The 22,679-nt window shown below is 42.6% G+C and overlaps 1 protein-coding gene across 3 annotated transcripts; it reads left to right on the forward strand.

Annotated features, from left to right (window-relative positions):
• Nucleotides 1-419: 419 nt before the first annotated feature.
• On the forward strand, nt 420-20,771 carry dtwd2 (DTW domain containing 2). Of its 3 annotated transcripts, none has more exons than XM_063210780.1 (6): nt 421-1,164; nt 12,132-12,222; nt 12,574-12,668; nt 13,153-13,345; nt 14,990-15,118; nt 17,393-17,690. In XM_063210780.1, the coding sequence occupies exons 1-6, from the start codon at nt 1,001-1,003 to the stop codon at nt 17,444-17,446; spliced, it is 726 nt and encodes a 241-aa protein (XP_063066850.1). In that variant the 5' UTR covers nt 421-1,000; the 3' UTR covers nt 17,447-17,690. The 3 variants fall into 3 exon arrangements, with proteins under 3 accessions (XP_063066851.1, XP_063066850.1, XP_063066849.1); XM_063210779.1 differs by lacking the exon at nt 17,393-17,690 and adding an exon at nt 17,830-20,771 and having other exon boundaries at nt 422-1,164; XM_063210781.1 differs by lacking the exons at nt 14,990-15,118; nt 17,393-17,690 and adding an exon at nt 17,830-20,771 and having other exon boundaries at nt 420-1,164.
• Nucleotides 20,772-22,679: the final 1,908 nt, after the last annotated feature.

The raw sequence follows: 22,679 nt of genomic DNA on the forward strand, positions 1-22,679 counted from the left end.
AATGGCTTTCCCCATGTCTGAAAACATAAAAATAAGTGCTATTTTCAAATTCATCCCTTATTTAGTCCAAAAGAAAAGTGATTGCAGGATTTTAACACGGTGGCGGCGGCCATATTGGATTTTGCCCGTTTGAGGCATTTCGGTACATTTTTGCATCCGGCATACGGCAGATTTGGATTCAGCACCCTTGAATACCCCTAAATCAGTTGTATGCCGAAAATTAACATGATTTGCCTTCAGGTGTCAACTTTTTGGAAAAATGACCCTGACTATATGTACTCTAACTTATATTGAAACATGTTATATACTTTGTTACTTTAATACTTTGTTCCGAGACAACGCTGCCAGCCTACCAACTTTGCCCTCATCACCAGCCTGCTGTGAGCTGGGCCTGAGTAAGCAGTACTGTAGGCCTACCATTTCAGGAAATAAGCTCATTTTACACCTCCCTGAGTTAAATAACTTTTTAGTTTTACTTTTGAGTTTTAGGCCTACCTTTCTTCTGTTCTTGCAGCCATTGTCTTCGTCTGGTGATGCTACTTCTAGTTTTATACTCTTGACATCATTCCCAAATCAAAATATGATTGAATGATAATTTGATTATAGGTTAGAGAGAAATAATCTCATATTTAAATTAAGAAAAACATACTAAATTACTAAAATCTTGTAGTCGTCACTGTTTAACATCCTTGGTGGGCACCTCTGAAGCTCCTGGAGGGCTACCTGGTGACCACGGGCACAACGTTGGTGACGCCTGCTCTAACTCTACTGATGATAAATTATAAAATTCTTGGCTGCAGACTCCATCAACACCATGCTCAGAGACCTCACAACAACATTTACCCACTACTGCCATCTAGGCGTAGAGGATGGGAATGAGAAACCGGAAGTCCATTGAGAGTAATCTGTAAACGCACCATGCTGCTTGCTACAAGCTAACAACACAACACTGGGCACACATGATGATATCTTTTTGAAGACATCAGACACAGGTTGTGAAATGGACACATTGTTGCATGGTGTCTCTGATTTAACCATTGAATCGGACCCGAGTCCTAATTGCGAGAGTGTACCAGTGGAGCAGGAGGAGGAAGATATATCCAGAGACCTACTGGAGCTGCCAATAGAGATATGTGAAAGACGACCCACTTGTCAACGTTGCTGGTGAGTAACAATAACGGCTTATTTTTGTATGAACCTTTAAATATAAGGACAGCAGCACACTGGCTGGCTTTGAATGGCTTTGTTGATTTCTGTACTACTGACGTTTTAAAGAGACATGCTGACTTCTTGAAATGATATATAGGCTAGCTAAAACCAATGACAGCACGCAGTCTGGATATAACTAACCATAAGGACAAAGCAAAAGTAGGCTAACCCAGAAATTCAGCTTGTATTATCCCATAGCGTCGAGAGGATTATCTTTGCAACATAACGGCATAATAGTAGAGAGGTTAAGACAAAAAAAAGGGCCTTTGACTTCAAGTCATGATGCAAAGGTCCCCTTTGGCATGGAAGTACCTTAGGGTCATACAAACAAATTTATCCTAAGACACAAGTGAGATCACTCTTTTTTTCGGAAATAAACACGTTTTTTCAAAATGGCCGCCAATGCATCGAAAAATTCTCTATAGAGTCTATAACTTTGCTTCTGTTACCGCTATGATGACAAACTTGGTGTCAAAGTATACATTTTTGGGGTCAAGGAATCCAATAAAACATGTCTCAAGTAAAGAAAAACAACAGTCTACCCATACAATGATAATTGGAGGTAAAATATGCATTTTTTTATTTAACAAATGTGTGACAAAAGCATATTGCGTTCATACATTATTAATAATTAAATACATATCAAATAAGTGTTCAATTGCTGTATTGTAGAGAGGAGGACAACAACAACTATGTTCACAGTTTGAGGTATGCATGTTATACCCACAATAGTGATTAAAACTCATAGCTTAGCGTCAAAATGGCTGCCAATGCATCGAAAATTCCCTATAGAGTCTATAACTTTGCTTCTGTTACCGCTATGATGACAAACTTGGTGTCAAAGTATACATTTTTGGGGCCAAGGAATTCAATAAAATATGTCTCAAGTAAAGAAAAACAACAGTTTACCCATAAAATGATAATTGGAGGTAAAATATGTGATTTTTTTAATTAAAAAATGTGTGACAAAAGCATATTGCGTTCATACGTTAGTTAAATACATATCAAATAAGTGTTCAATTAGTGTATTGTAGAGAGTAGGACAACAACAACTATGTTCACAGTTTGAGGTATGCATGTCATTCCCACAATAGTGATTAAAACTCATAGTTTAGCGTCAAAATGGCCGCCAATGCATCGGAAATTCCCTATAGAGTCTATAACTTTGCTTGTTATCACTATGATGACAAACTTGGTTTCAAAGTATACATTTTTGGGGTCAAGGAATTCAATAAAATATGTAACAGGTAAAGAAATACAACAGTTTACCCATAAAAGGATAATTGGAGGTAAAATATGCAATATTTTACATTTAAAAAATGTGTGACAAAAGCATATTGCGTTCATACATTACTAATAATTAAGTACATATGAAATAAGTGTCCAATTAGTGTATTGTAGAGAATAGTAGGACAACAACAACTATGTTCACAGATTGAAGTAGGCATGTCATACCTACAAGAGTGATTAAAACTCATAGCTCAGTGTAAATGCATTACTAACACTTTCTATTTAGACATTACAGCACTATGGGAACATGAACCATGGCATCCACAGAGAGACATGCAAGGCAGCTTCTGCATGAAGCAATTGCAAGATGCTTTACAATTAGTTTTACACTTGCTAATGTTCTGGCAAGTTCTGGCAAGTCCTTAGAAATAGTGGCAGCTGTAGTGTAGACAGGTGTTGGTGGAGCATCTGCGAAATCTTGCTGCCATCCCCAAAGAGACGGTGATACTGCTGCATGGTGTTTGGCAAGTCCATTGCCCCATACATGTCCACTCTAAAGAGAAACATGATACATGACACAAAGGCCCTCCAATATTGTAAGGCACAGTTATATAATGTCCCTATGCAAAATTGCTTTACCTGAAAAGCTACTATCAGGAGGTGCTGATGGAGTGCATCACTGCTTGGTGACATGTGATCAGTCTTTTCTTTTGTGGAAGAAGAGGGATTAAAGTAACGTTAAAATATATTTCAAATGTTACCTACTATCAATTAGACAAGGATTTTCATTATCAATACTGATGCTGATTTCGCTTTTCATTGTGCATTATTATGAGCTTCGTTGATGACTTTTACGGGCTAGTCTCAGATGACGCAAGTAACGCTGGCGCAGTTTTAGCAGCAGAAAAGCTGTTCGGCTTGTGTTGATAATAATACATTTCTGGACTATTTACAAATTTCCAAATGCTTCGTTTTGTGGGCACAGACCATATTGTACTACTGTAGAAGTTTGGTGTCGTGATGTGATTTTTGTGGGGTAGGTTTGGAGATAATGTCCGGGATCCATGTGCGCTTGTGACAAGCTATCCGGAATAAACATCGAATAACCCGGTAACTCTGTTGATGTAAGCCTAAGGCAGAAAACACTTCGGGTGGACTACTAGATGGCTGTCACGGTTCAAATGGCATTAGGGTGAATCTTCTCCGAACCATCACTCTAAGGACTTTCATTGCATGCCAAGCAATTGTGGGGCTGGTATATGACTGTGAACAGTGGCAACATGTATGACTGAGATGGAGGGCATGAAGTAGCCTCCGTAAGGCTGGCATAATGTGCAGCCCATGAGATCCATTCTCCAGCTATAAGGTTCTCTTTCAAAAGAATGTTTCTGACTCTCTCCTACCACTGGTAACCTTCTTCAATTACATTGATGAGAGGACAGGAGGCTGGATGAGGATCATGACTGTTGGTATTCAAGGCAGGAACATATAAAACCTCATCGGGTGGCAGAGACACATCTAGATCCTTGCTTGTGTAGTGAAGTGGCAAGGATATCACATCCCCATTCCCCATTTTAGCTGGATCTAGGATGTTGGCTGTCTGAGGAAAATTGCTGTTGAATGCTGATGCATGTTCCATGGAGGGCTGATGTTGCTGTCGTTGATGAAGGGTTATGGTCAATGTTGTCAATACCACCAGTTGTGAAGACACCCTTAACTGCCTGAAGTGCAGCCAGAACACCATTCTTTTACTTTTCTATCCAAGGCAAAGGTGGCAGCCCTCCTCAGTTCCTTTTTGTTGCCCACCTCACCACAGAAGGTGGTTCACATGATGGTGATGATGATGATGATGATGTGGGTGAAGTCTTGTTTGGTGGACTCATCAGTCATGCGCCGTGTTTTTACTGGGCAGTCAGGCTCTTCATGTTTTTTTTCTTTCTTTTTCTTTCATCAAGCTTTTGCATACAACAGATGCTGTGTAACCCAGTAAATGGGTAGTGGACATGGAAAAGCATAATAGGGCCCCTTTCACTAACAAGTTTTTGGAGGAAGAGATAAGTAAAGTCACTCTGATGACAAAGTAGGCTACATGATCATTTACTTTGTGTGAAATGTCCTTATTTACCTCGATTTTACACTGTTCTTTTTCTTTACCTGAGACATATTTTATTTCCTTGACCCCAAAAATGTATACTTTGAGACCAAGTTTGTCATCATAGCGATAACAGAAGCAAAGTTATAGAATCTACAGGGAGTTTTCGATGCATTGGCAGCCATTTTGACAGTAAACTATGAGTTTTAATCACTATTGTGGGAATGACATGCATACCTCAAACAGTGAACATAGTTGTTGTTGTCCTACTCTCTACAATACACTAATTGAACACTTATTTGATATGTATTTAACTAACGTATGAACGCAATATGCTTTTGTCACAAATGTTTAAATAAAAAAACACATATTTTACCTCCAATTATCATTTTATGGATAAACTGTTGTTTTTCTTTACTTGATACATATTTTATTGGATTCCTTGACCCCAAAAATGTATACTTTGACACCAAGTTTGTCATCGTAGCGGTAACAGAAGTAAAGTTATAGACTCTATAGAGAATTTTTCGATGCATTGGCGGCCATTTTGAAAAAACGTGTTTATTTCCGAAAAAAAGAGTGATCTCACTTGTGTCTTAGGATACATTTATTTGTATGACCCCAAGGTACTTCCATGCCAAAGGGGACCTTTGCATCATGACTTGAAGTCAAAACTCACTTAACCTCTCTACTATAAGAAAGGTGGTGTCAGCCATACTTGAGTCTGTATAGGCTAGTAGTTGTTTGAGTTACATCAGACACAGATGACTCTGTGAATGTCTGGGTTCAATCAATCTCAGTGGACTTACATATGAAGGTGTTGTAACCACAGACCTGTATTAACCTAGACTGGCAATGCCCCTCGAAATTTTCGGATTTCTCAGAGCCTCAGAATCGTAGTCTGCCATCTTGGTGGAGACTCCCGTAATTACGTAATGACGTCATGCACCGATGGGGTTTTTAAAAAAACTATTTTTTTTGCAACACTGGTTCACTAGTTAAGTTGGGTCAGGCCATGTGTAACGTCTTTAGAACAATAGCTCTAGTATAAATTAATGTTCTAGAAAAGTCTCGCTCTCAAGTGGCTCCTTATTTTCACAGCTGCAATGTGCTGTGCCGTGTTGTTGCTAGGTTACCTTCAGCGTCCTGGGGTGGGGGGGTATTAATAATAGCACAGTTACCGGTAGCTTCACTGAAAACGTACGGCTTATTTAAGAAATATACATACCTATATACACAGTTGTCATTACATCTGAGTTAAGTACATAAAATAAGCTTTACATACGTAAGCATGGCCGATTCAGTGCCACAAATATCCACAAACCTGCATAAGCGGCAACGAAAACAGTCGGCTTCAGGGTTGCCAGATAATACTGATTATTTTCGTCCATTTTTTACCCACAGACCGCCTTCCTCAACGGCCCCGATTGGGCGGGAAACCGCCCGATCTGGCAAGACCGCTCAGCTTCAGGCTCTCTAATAAAACGTTTGGAGGTAGTGAGGGTTATTTCATTAGTGGAGTGAGAATTTAGACGTTACGACTTACAAAAAATGATTGAAACCCACTTTGATAACGTTGTAATCACTGTTTGAAATCGTATGCATTCCTATGGGTCACAGCTGCGATAGTCTCCACTAGGCGGGGCTACGTCTGTGGGAGGCGTCCACAGGGCGCGAAAAAGGCAAAGATGGCTGCGCCCAGTCAATCCGAAAAGCTGCCACTGGCTAGAACCGCCCATTGCCAGTCTAGGTTAATACAGGTCTGTGGTTGTAACATATGCATGTTTACGTTGTGCCCCCACCACGTCAATGCAATGTATGTGCCTTACATATTGAGTGCGCCCCTGGCGGCCCGGTGTATTTTACCAGTGAATAAATCAGTTAGATTGAGATCAGTGATCGTTCCGTTTACTGTTTGTTTATTTGGACACTTATATGTCAATAGACACAACAAGAACATTACATGGTGTCAGAATAGTTAGTGTTTTATTTTCTGTCGACGAAAATGGACCACTTCAACGTTCCTATGCCTCGAATGGATTGGGAATCCACGAATTTACCTCAGGCTTGGAAAAAGTTCCGCCAACATGTCGAGCTAATGTTTAGCGGACCGCTACGTGAGAAAACTGAGGAGGAAAAGTGCAGCTACCTACTACTGTGGATCGGAGAGAAAGGCAGGGATGTCTACAGCACCTGGACACTTACAGCGGACCAGAGGAAAAAACTCAAGACTTACTACGACAAATTTGACACGTACGTAAAGCCAAAAGCTAACCCCATCTTCGCGCGCTACCAGTTCCATCAGCGAGTGCAAGGGGAAGGGGAAGGCATTGACCAGTTTATTACGGACTTGAGACTGATGATTAAAGACTGTAACTTTCGTGATGAGGACGACATGATCCGGGACAGGATTGTGTTTGGCACCAACTCCCATAAGGTGCGTGAACAACTGTTATGCCACGGTTCTGAGCTTACGTTAGAGAAAGCTATCGACACAGCCAGAACGCACGAGCTATCCCGCCAACAGCTACGTTCAATGGATGATAGCCACACTGCTAGCACTAGCGCAGCCAGCCATTCCGCCCATGCAGTTAGCAGAAAGCCCGCGTACGCCTACAAGCCAGATCGACAACGGCAGGGACGAACGACGGACGGCGAGAGGACAGCAGGTGCGACGAAAGTGTGCGGTGCGTGTGGAGGGGACCATGGACGTATGGGAGAGTGTCCGGCGAAAGGAAGGGTGTGCAACAAGTGCAAGAAGCCGAACCACTTCGCTAAAGTATGCTGATCATCAGCATCCCAACCGCAGCGACAAAAGCCCAGGTACCATCAAAAGAAAGTCCACTGCGTCAACGAGACCGACGATGAGTCATCGGATGAGCTGTACATCCACACCATCACCAAAATCCACCCCGACACGACGAGAGAACAAGCGTTCGCAGAGGTAGAGCTGGGAAAGCAGAGGAAAAAGCTGAAGTTTAAGATCGACACGGGTGCACAGGCCAACATCATCCCAGCAGAGACTTTCCACAAAGTGTTTGGCAACACACGACTGAGCCCACCAGACAGCACCATCTCCGGGTACGGCGGACAGCGGCTGGACATCGAGGGTTCGTGCAGACTCACCTGCAGGTACAAGGACAAGGCAGTCACGCTAGGCTTTGACATCGTCCACGCAAAGAACTCACCACCTGTTCTCGGAATGCGGGCCTGCCTCGATCTCAACATGGTCAAGTTGGTACACATGGCCACCGCGCAGCCCCACACCAGCATCACGGAGGAGTTCGCGGACGTGTTCGACGGCATCGGACTGTTCCCCGGTGAGTGTACCCTACGCCTGAAGCCAGATGTCACACCAGTGGTGTGTCCACCCCGCCGCATCCCGTATGCACTGCGAGCCCGTCTGAAAGAGGAGCTACACGAGATGGAGAGGCTGGGGGTGATACAAAAAGTGACTGAACCTACCGAGTGGGTAAATGCATTAGTCGTAGTTGAAAAGCCCAAAACAGGAAAGCTGAGAGTGTGCTTAGACCCCCGACCTCTGAATAAAGCCATACAGCGACCCCATTACCCTCTTCCAACGCTGGACGACATCACACCACGACTGGCTGGAGCCAACTTCTTCAGTGTGCTGGACGCCAGATCCGGATACTGGGCAATTAAGCTCAGCCACGAGTCGTCGATGCTGACCACCTTCAACACCGTCTTCGGGAGATACCGATTCATCAGGCTTCCCTTCGGCATCATCTCAGCGCAAGACGAGTTCCAGCGGAGAGTGGACGAGGCGTATGAGGGGCTCCCAGGCGTCGCAGCGATCGTCGATGACATCTTGGTGTACGGACGCACGAGAGAGGAACACGACGCCAACCTGCGCGCACTGCTCGAGAGGACGAGAGAGAGGGGGATAAAGCTGAACCGGGAGAAGAGCATCATCTGCGTTCCAGAGGTGAGCTACTTCGGGCACAAGCTGACGCGAGACGGGATCAAACCCGACCCCAGCAAGATTAAAGCCATCGACGAGATGCCACCACCGCCGAACAACAAGGCAGAGCTCGAGACCATATTGGGCATGGTCACCTACCTCTCCCGCTTCGCTCCCAAACTGTCTGAAACGACAGAACCGCTCCGACAGCTGCTGAAGGAAGGCAACGAGTTCGTGTGGGACTCCAACCTCGACGCAGCATTCCAGCGCGTGAAGGACACGCTGACAAGAGAGCCTGGACCAGTACTCACCTACTACGACCACACGAAAGAGGTGAAGCTACAAGTCGACGCATCGAAAAGCGGACTAGGTGCCGTGCTGCTGCAGGACGAGAGGCCAGTGGCGTATGCATCGAAAGCGCTCAACGAGACCGAGCAAAACTACGCGCAGATCGAGAAGGAGCTGTATGCAGTACTCTTCGGATGCAGGAAATTCCACCAGTACCTGTACGGACGTCAGGTGACAGTCGAGTCAGACCACAAGCCACTCGAGTCAATTATGCGCAAGCCACTGTCAGCAGCACCACCACGACTGCAGCGCATGATCCTGCAACTACAAAGGTATGACATCAACATCATACACAAGCCTGGAAAACAAATCCCTGTTGCCGACACACTTTCCAGGAAGTCAATTGCATGTGATGAACAGTCTCTGTGTGAGGGAATGGACAATCACATCCACACAGTTGTCCGGAACGCCCCCGTGAGCGACCGGAAAATGGCACAAATTAGGATGGCCTCAGCCCAAGACAAGCAGCTCTCGCTACTGAGACAGGTCATTCACTCCGGGTGGCCTGAAGCAAGGAAAAAGTGCTCACCTGAGATCATGGAGTACTGGAACCACCGCGACGAAATCTCAGAGGCTGACGGCATCCTGCTGAAAGGTGAGAAAATCATTGTGCCACACTCACTCAGAACTGAAATGTTGACACTGATACACTCAGGACACTTGGGCATGGAGAAAAGTAAACAGCGGGCACGAGATGTACTGTTCTGGCCAGGCATGCTGAAAGCCATCGACACTATGGTCGGAAACTGCCTCATCTGCCTCGAGCGCCGGAACTCCGTCACCAAAGAGCCCATGATCGCGCATCCCATCCCAGAGCGGCCCTGGCAGGTAGTAGCCACAGACCTCTTCACCTGGAACAACAGTGAGTACATCGTCACAGTGGACTACTACAGCCGATACTTTGAGGTTGAAAAGATCACCAGCCTCACAGCCTCAGCAGTCATCAAGAAGCTGAAAGCCACATTCGCCAGATTCGGCATACCCCAGACCGTTGTCAGTGACAATGGGCCGTGCTACAGCGCTCAGGACTTCAAGGCCTTCAGTCATGCATGGGACTTTGAGCACATCACCAGCAGCCCCCTGTACCCACAGAGCAACGGGCTGGCCGAGAAGACTGTGCAAACAGTCAAAGCCCTCATGGACAAAGCGCATGCACAGAAGTCAGACCCTTACCTCAGCTTACTGGAGTACCGCAACACTCCAGTGGATGGACTGAAGTCACCAGCGCAGCTGCTGATGAGCCGGCGCCTGCGCTCAGTCCTGCCCTCCACCGCGAAACAGCTGCAGCCAGAGCTCGCCTGCCGCGACACAGTCCGCACCAGGAGAGAGCTGTGTCAACGGCGACAGAAGCACTACTACGACAGGAACGCCAAAGCACTGCCTACGCTTCCTGCCGGTGCCACCATCCGTCACCAGCTTCCAGACGGCAGGTGGAAACCTGCTGCTGTCATCCAGCCAGCCGACACACCACGGTCGTACAACATCGTCACCAGTGAAGGACAGCATCTCCGACGCAACCGGCGTCACCTTCTTCCCACGGCCGAGGACAGCACCAGCGAGGAGGAGATTCAACCGCAACACAGGTTTGACCCTACAGACACTGAACCTGAACATTCACAACCAGACACTGATACTACACGCACACCACTTTCCAGCACGAGATCAGGACGCGTCGTGAGACCAACAGCAAGAATGGACCTGTGAAAACTGTTTTAAGCCTGTGAACATGAAAAGAAAAAAGAAAAAAATACAATTCACAAAAGATAAGTCTGATAACACTTTAAAAAAAAAAAGAAAACAGACTTCAAAAAAAAAAAAAAAAAAATGAAAAGATGATTCACACAAAAAAAGACAGAAAAGAAAAGATGAATCACAATGTAAAAAAAAAAAGAAAGAGAAGAAAATGAAAAGATTTTATTGTCATGATTGTATACACTGTATTGTTGGATGTGATTTGACAGGATATATGGTAAGATGGTTGATTATATTGCAGATGTGTTTATGCAATAACAATGTTTTTCTTACAGCTACTGATGCATTTTGAAATGGACTGACAGACAACATGATTATTTAATATCTAATTTTGTGTGATTGATGTGACTGCATAATATATTCTATGTGATTGATTTGATGACTTATTTTAACAGGTGATTGACTTGACATGGTATGGTAAATGTAATGCTTTAAAAGTTATTAATGTATTTGGCAATAGAAGTATAGCTGTGAATTGAAATGGTACACTGTACATTAATTCGATATTTGCTGATTGTTTGTTGAATGTAAGGATTGACCTGTTGTGTTGATATAACCAAGTTCTTGCTTTAAAAGAAGGGGGATGTAACATATGCATGTTTACGTTGTGCCCCCACCATGTCAATGCAATGTATGTGCCTGCCTTACATATTGAGTGCGCCCCTGGCGGCCCGGTGTATTTTACCAGTGAATAAATCAGTTAGATTGAGATCAGTGATCGCCCCGTTATTCTTTGTTTATTTAGACACTTATATGTCAATAGACACAACAAGAACATTACAGGTGTCTGCGAATATTCTCATTAATTTAAGTCATCCAACGAGTTTAGTTGTTGTTAGCAACTTGGCAGTATCTTGAGGCTTAAGCACCCCCACTGGATTTGCTGATATCTTAAAGAACTGGCAATCTTGTAAGAGGGGTCCACTTCAGTTAATATAATGTGATGTGTGTTGAAATATCAGTGTGTTATGTGTCAAACAAGCCTCAACTTTATTGAAACTGTGTGGCCCAGATGAAATTAATTAATGAATGAAGATAAATGTGAATTAGATACATGCCAGTCACAATAGAATAGAATAGAATATACTTAATTTGTCACGCAAGCATGAAATTTATCTTTCGTCTCACCATAAAAACATACATGTACATTCACTCAGGTGAAACCTCTGAAGTTGTTATGATATCATGTGATGGATGTAGACATTCCTTGCAGGGCTGTAGTCAACACAATCCTTAGTCTGAGTCTGAGACCAAGTCAAGGTCCAGTTTAAAAAGATTTCAATCTGAGTCACTGAATGATTGACAATACTATATGGGTCTATTATGTTTTTTGGGGGCTCAGATGTCAGATGGTGCAACTCTTGCTAATGCCCATAAATTAATAATTAATTAATAAGTAATTAATGTATTGCAATGAATATGCTTCACAGACAATACACTAGAGCCCGTAGTATAGCCCTGATTTCTTGTGCGACCTTGGTGCACATGACTGAAACAAAGGAAACCTCAGTGCTATTCAGCACAATCTGCCACTGACATTTGTGTGCGTCGTTCTTTTGTCCTATCCCTCCTCTGCAGCCGACCAGTGAAGGTCTGCCTCTGCCCCTTCCTCCCTGCTCATCCTCTGGAGGTCTCCACAGGTCTGTACATCGTCCAACATCCAGCTGAGGTAAGGGAGATTCTTTCTTTATTTTTTGTTATGCCTTTATTATGACAAGGTGGCTGTTAATGGCCTTTAAAGTTTGGCCATTATGGCATTAATAATAATAATAACTAATAATAATAGCATATAATAATAAATAATAAATAATAATAATAATTAAAAAAAAATGATAATAATAATAATAATTAATAATTAATAACATAATGCCATTATACTTAGTTTGGGAGCATCGAACAGTGTTGCAGACCTTTTGTTTTACTGACAGGACTTGTCATAGAAGACACAGATTTTAACGTCTAACTTTAGGCTTATAGATACTGTAGAGGTGCGATTGTGTGATTTCCTGGTGTGTTTCAGGAAAGCCGGGTGCTTCGCACAGTTCCGCTCCTAGCCGCCTGCTTGCCACCCGGGAAATGCAAAGTCTTCGTCGGACGGAGGTTCAATAAAGAAAGGTATTCATTAAATGTGTAAATAAATTGGTATAAGGCCAACCCACAAGTGCAAAACGTTTTTGGTCACCAGACATTCCTCAGTGCAAAACGCACTCAAAAACCATATTCCACATTATAATATAATATTTTTTTTGTTGAATGATTAATGTTATGTTGCATTACATTACATTACATTACACTTAGTTGACGGTTTTTTATCCAAAGCTACTTAAAGCGATTTAGGTATAGGGTATTGGTTACAGTCCCTGGAGCAATGTGGGTTTAGGTGTCTTGCTTTTCAGCCATGGAAGAAGGTGCTGGTTAGGATGGGATTCAAACCTACAACCCTATGATCTTAAGGCCAGCACTCTAACTATTGAGCCATGGCTGCCCCAAAAACCTGAATCGAATCATTACCTCACAAATTGTAATCGAATCGAATCATAAGGCCAGTGCCAATGCACTCCACTCATTTTATTTAATATAATATAATGTTTGCGTATAGGAATGCGGAGCTGGCGGCGGTGTGCCATAGCAGCAAGACCCTGCTGCTGTACCCTGGAGCTGAGGCCCGGAACCTGGAGGACATGAGCGAGGAGCTCAGCGGGGAGGAACACAACGTCATCATCATCGACGGCACGTGGAGCCAGGCCAAGGACATGTTCCTCAGGAACTCTCTTTTCCACATTCCCAAGCAGGTATGCTATCATGCTATGCTACGCTATGCTGCTCTGCTGCCCTGCGAAACTCAATATGCTATGCTGTGCAGTGCTAAGGGGTAAACTAAGAAGCTGGTTCAGGAGTAAGGTTAAATTAAGAGGTGAATCATCTAATTGAAGAGCCTGGAGTCCTCATTTTCTTAGCCTGGTTTTCCTGATCCAGTTTCTTAGTATAGGCCACACGTCTTCGAAATATGACGATATGTTCCTCAGGAACTCTCTTTTCCACATTTTCAAGCAGGTATGCTAAGCAGTGCTGCCAGATAGGGCAGTTTCCCGCTCATTTTTGCTGTTTAGGATGGCCGTCTGCTAGTAAAATTGGTTAAAAAATTAAATTTGGGCAGGTTTTTTGGGCAAATTTATGGCCATAGGAATCAAAAGAATTTAGTTCAAATTGGGCGGGTTGAGCATTTTTTTGGGCTGGAAATCATCAGTCTCATCTGGCAACCCTGAGATGCTATGCTACGCTGCTCTGCGAAACTCAATACAAGATATTTTTAAAGTTTCCGTTGGCTGAGGAACTGTTAACTACTCGCTCCTTTTGAAATAGGAGAGGTCACATTGGAGTGGCATACACATGCTGGACAAGGAAATATGTGTCCAGTCCGCCCATGCTGCCTCCTTCAGTCAATGGAAGAAAAGGGTTGAACATATTGGGCTACATGTTAAATTCGGATACCACACAGGGGGCAGCAAGGGAAAGTTATTTAGGGTTAGAAGGACGTTAGCGGTTATTAGTAACTATTGGACGTTAGTAGTTATTACTAGAGAATAGTGTTCTATGGAACTTCGCTACAGGAATAGGCTCTATGCTACACCTTTGACAAAATGACAAGCTATTCTCAAATACTTTCTAACCAGTGCCATCTGCCTGTGTGAATTAGCAGTGCTTTTAAAACAAATCCGCCAGTAGAGCACAATACATTTTTTCATTGTTTCTTAACCATTGTGTTGTCACCTTAATATTCTTATGGATCATATATACAAAACATTTATTAGTCATTAGGTTAAAAAAAAGTTCATAAAGGTGGGAGCAAGCTTCCTCGTACCAGGCTCAAGGCCACCAGTGACAGAGCCTTCCATGTTGCTGCTCCCATTCTTTGGAACAATCTGCCTGACCACATCCAGAATGCCCCTTCACTGGCCATGTTTAAGCAACACCTTAAGACACATCTCTTCCTGGAGGCTTATGGCTACTAGTTCCACAAGCACTTTCACTTACATGCATTCACACACACGCTCACACACTGACGCACACACACTCACACTTTCCAACACAACACTCTGTGAAGCGTCCTTGGGTGTTTTGAAAGGCGCTATATAAAACGAAAGTATTATTATTATTATTATTATTCACCCAAACAGATTTTCTTCTTTTTAGTGTGCTGACCAAAATATTGTAAAAAGTAAGAGAAGGTCGACCCATGCATTGACTTTCTTTATATTGTTATACAGACGCGTAACACGTCTGTGTAATTATAAAAAGAAAGTCAACGCATGTCGCGACTTTCTCTTACCTTTAGTCATTGTTGAAAAAATGTTTTCTTTATTCTGCACTAGGTACAGTTGAACAGCACTCTGTCCAGTCAGTATATGATGATGTGATGTTTTATTCTGCACTAGGTCCAGTTGAACACCACCCTCTCCAGTCAGTACGTGATCCGCACCCAGCCCACTAACATGTGCCTGTCAACACTGGAGTGTGCAGCCATTACTCTGTCCATCATGGAGAAGAACCCCGCCATACAAGAGGTGAGACACATTACTGTACATTACATTAGTAAACTATTTTGTGACTCAGGACTTTGTGCTATAAAAGCACGCTATAAAAACTGTATTATAATGATTCTCACAATGATTCTCACAATATCAATCATGTGGAAGCATTGGTATGGCTGCTTTTTAAGACCGTCACGACAGAGGGTATGTTTGTAAATGCTTAGGCATTATTGCTTGTTTTTTTCTCCCTTCTTTTTCTTTTCCTGCCTATTTTTATTTTTTTATGTATACTATGTTGTGTATCTGCCTATTGTACTATACAGTATATATTACACTTAGCTGACGCTGTTTATATAAAGCGACTTACAGATATTTAGGTACAGGGTATTGGTTACAGTCCTTGGAGCAATGTGGGGTTAGGTGCCTTGCTCAAGGGCACTTCAGGAATGGATAGAGGTGTAGGGAGGACTGGTCAGGGTGGGATTCAAACCTGCAACCCTCTCATCTTAAGTCCACCTCCCTAACCACTAGGCCACGGCAGCCCAACTGCTTCCAAATGGAAAAAAACCCAATGATCCTTAGGTCACATATCCTTTTTCAGCTCAATGTGTTTTGGGCCTTCAGATGGATCCTAAAATGGGACAAAAACTCAACTGGTTTCACTGTGTCATTTAACAAAATGGATATGATGGATAGATAGTTTAATAAATAATCCAGCAGTTATTTTTGAAGATAGTTCATAATCAGAAATAAGCAATGTGTACTGTCTCTTTACCATACACTTTGTATTGGTAGTTACCAGTAAGTGTTTTTGATGTAAAGCTCTAGAGCCACCTGCTGTCAGCATGTTGCAACTACATGAAGATTACAGCACGTCGCTTTGCAGAGCATAAAGCAACCTTCAACTGCCAGTCGTCTTATCCAATTAGGGATTTGGCAACACCATACACCATGCAGTGGTCATATCCACATACCATTATCAGCTGCATTTTATTTCCATGGTCAAAAAGAGCAAGTCCATGGTTATTGTCCTAGGCCGGGCCACAGCATTTTTCTTATTCATTCATTGCTTAGTGAGGTAAACATCTGCATTATGGCTCAAGGTTACATTTTTGCATATGAGATATGAACTGTTTCACTTCAGGCCCCGTAGAGACGAGTGGCATAGCTCTATCTTTTTGGAAGGACTAAAGAATCTCTGATATGCGGTTTGAACTGCAGTGTGTGCTTACAAGTCCAACTCTCTGAGTTGAAGAGTTGAATATATGAATAAAACACATTTCCTTTCAGGCTACACACATTTGAAGAGAATACTATAATGGCCAAGAATGTAGACTGGGATATAGCTCTCTGTATAACACACCTGTTGACTGGGATATAACACTCTGTACACCTTATCCCAAATTTGATCATAATCGGGATAAGCCTGCAATGGCATCATGACAGTGCGTAAAGATTACATTGCGTTACATTGCATTTGGCAGACGCTTTATAACCAAAGCGACTTTCAAAAGAGGACATAATCAAGCCAACATCACAAGCAAATACAAAGTGCACAGGAAATATACAGAACAACAAGTGCAGTTGCAAAGAGGGGTTAGTTAAAAAAAAAATATATATATAGAGAGAGTAAATAAAGAGTAAATAACGAGTACACACACACACACACACACACACACACACACACACACACACACACACACACACACACACACACACACACACACACACACACACACACACACACACACACACACACACACACACACACACACACACACACACTAAACTAAACATCATGTCAAGAGTCTGCCCTGGGGCTAGGCCAGCTCAAGCATTAGCCTAGTAGATACTCTCGAAAGAGGAAGGTCTTTAAGATGACATGCTGATTTGAACCGACTATCGCGTGTGTCAAAACAAAATCCCTGACACGTTGTGAAAACTGCGCAAAACTCATCACGTGACCAAAGTCCATGAAAGTGCTTTGCCGTTGCGTTTGAGAATGCAGAATGCACTAGCTAGCGTGTGATGCATATGCAAAACCATGTGGTCAGCCTGCATATTCAGTACACTGAACTGCATATAAATGCACTCATTTGCTATGTTTACATGAATTAACTCACTTGAATTCTGAATAAAGCTGAATTCCGCTTTGAAAACGTCATGTAAACACAACTTTATTCGGAATAGAATGAAAGATCAAAGTAAATTCGACGTAACAATGTAATCCTGGATTATTAATTCGGAATTAAAACTGTCATCATGTAAACGTAGCAATTGTCTGTGTGTGTCCTCCTCCTCCCCCAGGTTCTCCTGAAGCCTCTTCAGGCCCTCTGCTCCTTCCAGCAGCAGCACCTTTAGGTCTTAATAATGTTATTGTGTCCTCCTCCTGGTCCTCCTGAACCCTCTGCAGCTGCAGCACCTTTAGGTCTTAATAATGTTATTGTGTCCTCCTCCTGGTCCTCCTCCAGGTTCTCCTGAAGCCTCTCCAGCTGCAGCACCTTTAGGTCTTAATAATGTTATTGTGTCCTCCTCCTCCTCCAGGCCCTCTGCTCCTTCCAGCGGCAGCACCTTTAGGTCTTAATAATGTTATTGTGTCCTCCTCCTCCTCCTCCTGGTCCTCCTCCTCCTGGTCCTCCTCCAGGTTCTCCTGAAGCCTCTCCTGCTGCAGCACCTTTAGGTCTTAATAATGTTATTGTGTCCTCCTCCTCCTCCTCCTCCTCCTCCTCCTGGTCCTCCTCCAGGTTCTCCTGAAGCCTCTTCAGGCCCTCTGCTCCTTCCAGCTGCAGCATGGTGCCCAGGTCCACCACAGCAAGGAGCACCTCCTGAAGTCCGGCCTCTACGACAAGCCGCTACCCAAAAACAAGCGCAAGATCAAGAGGATACAGAAGCTCATCACCAACCAGAACATCTGAGCAAATACTATTCTGGAGCGATGGGAACACTCAGCAGACAATTTGAAGAAACGCTTTCTCACCTGCACACTTCGTTGTTTTCTTTAATATACAACGTTTCGATCCTAGACCTTCATCCGGTAAACATCTGTGTGCTGAGTGACCCTTGGGCCATCTCCGACGCACCTGCCAGCTGAGGTGTATATATAAAAAAAAAAAAAACAGTTGTGAAGAGTGGAGCGATGGGACATTGGAATACAAAGGAAATACGCAGTCTGCGCTTCTGAAATAACAATCAAGTGGAATCCAGCGCAGGACTAGATCATAAATGGAAAGGAAAAAGAATCTAGTGCCACACCACACGGATGTCTTTTTTTCTGCAGTTTATTTTAACAGTGCAGTCAGACTAACATTTCGACATGAGAGTCCTCCAGAGGACTCGAATGAAGACGCATGTCGAAACGTTAGTCTGATTGCACTGTTAAAATAAACCAAGGAACATTAGGAATACAGACAACAATACTGGATTTACTATACCTCTATTTATGCGACTAAATTTGGATCTGCAGAATTCTACACCTTGGAGATCTGCGAAAAGAACTGATGTTCTGTCATCATTGTGAGTGACGGAGATATAAGGAATGGAATTCTATTCAAATGTGTCGATGTAGAGCTGCTGTGCAGACCATTCAGCTTGAAAACATTTGCTTTTCAACTCCTTAAGATTTGTGAGAAATCACTTCTACATGAATTCCGAGAGTTTTAAAGAATGTAATACTGTACTAAGAGCAACAGGGAAGTAGTAATAAAGTAGACACAGGGAGTGCGTCTTAATATGCGACCTTGCCTCCTCCACTTGCGCTTGTCTCCTCGTCCCGCCTCCTGGCCCCTCCTCCGTGGAGAAAACGATACAGTTTCCCAGCTGTCAGCCTAGCCACAACAACTTTTGAGGGACTGTTTTTCATTCACCATCCCAATTGCAAATGAGAAAAAGAGCTTTTGCAAGATATTGAAATATAATGCTGTTGTCAGTGATGTCATCATGACGAGAAGCAAGTGGAGGAGGCAAGTGGAGGAGGCAAGCTCGCATATTAAGATGCACTCAGGGAATAGGAAAAGACACCTAGTACCTCCAGTTCATTCACAGAGCTTCAAATGCATGTTTAGGTCCAGAAATATTGAAGGACATAATTATGTTGTTTTATTTTTTATTTATTTATCATTAGTGTTATTTCAGAACCTATTGTGTTTTTTTTCCTTCATATGACACTAATGTTTTTAAAAGGGTATTTTAATTTTTGTAATGTTTTCGTCATGAATGACAAATTTGAGCAATAATGGTTTGCGATATGGCCTGCACCTCTCAAAAATAGCTGGTTGACACGAAGATAGTACAAATGTGTAATTATCTATTTGTACCACAGCAGTAGGGTGTGCTTTAGAGGAATATTAATTACTGTAATACGCAGCGAAACTAAAACAGGTGGGAAATAAATTGGCAATAAATAGGCACATCATTACACTCAGGCACATATTCTTGTACTTTAGGAATCAAAAGAAGAGAGGGGCTGTAGTGCTATGTAGAGATGCACCGGATCCTGATTTTTAGGATCCTGCCGGATACCGGATCCACTGCTTAAGATCCTGCCGGATCCGGAATCGGATACCGGATCCTACGAAAGGGTTGAAACACATAGCCTACTCACACACGTGGGCCCTTTTTATCACGTTGTCTCAAACTATTTTGACTGAAAAGCCTCGGCTACCGGATCCTGGATCCTGGAACCGGATCCGGATCCTGTGAAAAACCCTATTATCCTGCCGGATCCGGAACCGGATCTTGGATCCGGTGCATCTCTAGTGCTATGTACTATATTGGCCATGATAACAACCAATTTAGCCTTGTATTATAACTATGTTGTTCTTAGGATTAGAGGTTGCCATTCTGTCACTGTGTTGCTGTTCTGAAAAACCAAGCACCATTGTACATGTAAGTATTAAAGAGATTTTTTATTACCCATCAACCAAAGATATTTTTAGTGAATTCACTGACCTACAACCATTGTTGGGGGGGGGGGGACACTTGGCATTTTGTGAATAAAAAACAAATACTGAAATTTTCAAAATATTAAATTATAAGATGGTGAATTGTGCAAAGTCAACCCATCACAATACAAACCATTTGTTTTGAGGGCGATGGTGTGCTCATTTGAAATTTGAGCCACGCAACAAAACTCAAAAGTTGGGAGAGGGCAATAAAATGCTGTGAGGCGGTGGCAGGCTTATAATGATGTCAAGTGGGCGCTTATTCAAAAAATGGACTCAGATGACACACAAACTGCCCTCTGATTTGCCCCCTCCAGGCATCACAGATGAATCATTCAACTCAATTCAATGGTCAGTTGGAAAGATGTCATGTACTGTATGATGGCATGGGGGTGCAGTAGTGCCTTGGTTAAGGTCTTCTTACTCATGTGGAATGAATGAATGCTGAATGATATATCTGGGTTTTTCCTCAGCCTAAACAGTCACCCATGCATTGTATTTCTCTACTATGTTCCAACAGTGTGGCTCCATCATAGTAACCAGATGATAAAATGACCAGCTTCCAGTCAGGATCTGTAACATACACCCGTCTCCAAAAGAGTTGTCGCCTATCCATCTGTTTGGAATAACAGCTAATAACCTGACATTCAATTAATCACTTGGCTTCAGAAGTCACTCATATGAAAGCTATAACCCTCCCGAATGAAAATGTATGTACAAAAATAAATTTCATGCACCAAAGAGAGAATGACCCTTTATTGAACACAGACAGGGCAGATTTTCACAAGACAAAAGCTTTGTCGCCTATCGAACATAATGTGAAAATGAGCAGATAAGTCACTTCAAAACACAGATCGGGTGTCATACTTAATCACAGAATCACTCTCACCTCTCCAGAAAATCAACTTTGGCCTTAGGTGTATGTTTAGGGTCATTGTAATCATGGAAAGCAACACAATGAAAATCAATGGAGTTCAATGAAAGATGGTGACATATTTGCTATTCGTAGAGCAATACATGTTTAACTTCATGATTTAATCAACGATAAAAGCCCTCAAACAACTGCAGCATGCATGCAGCTCCTCATAACAGCAGTATCCGTACCATGTTTCACTTTATGCACCATTTCTCTTTTTTCATATTCTTCATCTCCAACACCATATAGTTTTGATGCTCTCAGTTCTAAAATGGTTGATCTTGGGATCTTGACTTCAGAGTATGAGTCCCATTAGCCTTCATTTTTGTCAGAATTAGGCCTGGCATACTCTTGGCTGGCTTTTTTGAGACAGGACAGTAGGAGAGACTTCTTTGGTGTTAAAGGTGAAGAATTTGGAAAAAAAATACATGCCTAAAGTCAAACATGGGAGGGATACAGCTCTTATGTGGAGCTGCATGCATGCTGCTGGTGTGTGAGGGCTTTTATCATTGATTACATCATGAAGTTAAAAATGTATTGCTCTACAAATAGCAAATATGTCACCATCTCTTATTGAACTCCATTGATTTTCATTGTGTTGCTTTCCATGATTACAATGACCCTAAACATACACCTAAGGCCAAAGTTGATTTTCTGGAGAGGTGTGAGTGAATCAGTGATTAAGTATGACACCCGATCTGCGTATTTGAAGTGTTTTGAAGTGACTTATCTGCTCATTTTCACATTATGTTCGATAGGCGACAAAACTTTTGTCTTGTGAAAATCTGCCCTGTCTGTGTTCATTAAAGGGTCAATCTTTCTTTGGTGGAAAAAAAGGTAAAAGGAAAACACGACAAAAAGGGCACCTACCAGTTGAACTGCTGAACTCATGTCTAGACAAAAAAAAGCAGTGAGTACACTATTGACTGACTACTGTATTTCTTTCACATTGTAATGAAATGTATTTAGATGCACCCTGCTACGTATGGACTTGGTTCATCTCAAGTCTGCTAGACTCCTGTCTTGTGTAACCATTTTACTGTAAGATTGTTGGGTGACAGTATCATTTTATATTTAAAAGTTGCCATTCTTGTGACTCGCAGGCCAGATAAAACTGCTCAGAGTGTGTGGGCCGTGTGTGGCCCCCGGGCCTGAGTTTGCCCACCTCTGTCATAGAAAAAAAGTCTCTGGTTTAGCGCACATCAGGGGCTTTCTTGGCAACTTTGAAAGTAAATTTCAGCTATTAATATCCAATTAACACATACTAGATATGCTGTGACCATCATTGCAGTAATTGAGTTCAGAAAAGTTGGAGCAGGCTTCACTCAAATAGATTTTTCTTCTTTTTAGGGTGCTGCTGACCAAAATATTGTAAAACTGAAAAGTATGAACTTTCTTACTTTTCATTAAGTAATTGATAACAAATTCATGCATAATGTAGGCTTAAACATTTCATATTTGTGACATTTTTGTGGCAATGTTAGGCCGATAAGAGAATGGTCAAATGTGACTTTTGCCTTTGATGGGGCCTCTGTGAGAAACAGGAAGCACAGAGAGAGAGAGAGACGCTCTGCAGGAAGTAAACAGTCCTGGCCATGTGACATAGGCTACATAGAACTGAACTATTGTTCAATATTTCCAGTGATAGGCAATTAACCATGGAATGCACTCCAGGGTCCTGTTTTTATTTTTTATTTTTTAAGGGGTTTGGTCACATTTATTAGGTCTTGGGGGTGGT

The sequence above is a fragment of the Engraulis encrasicolus genome, chromosome 11 (assembly GCF_034702125.1).
Source record: "Engraulis encrasicolus isolate BLACKSEA-1 chromosome 11, IST_EnEncr_1.0, whole genome shotgun sequence".
Lineage (NCBI taxonomy): Eukaryota > Metazoa > Chordata > Actinopteri > Clupeiformes > Engraulidae > Engraulis > Engraulis encrasicolus.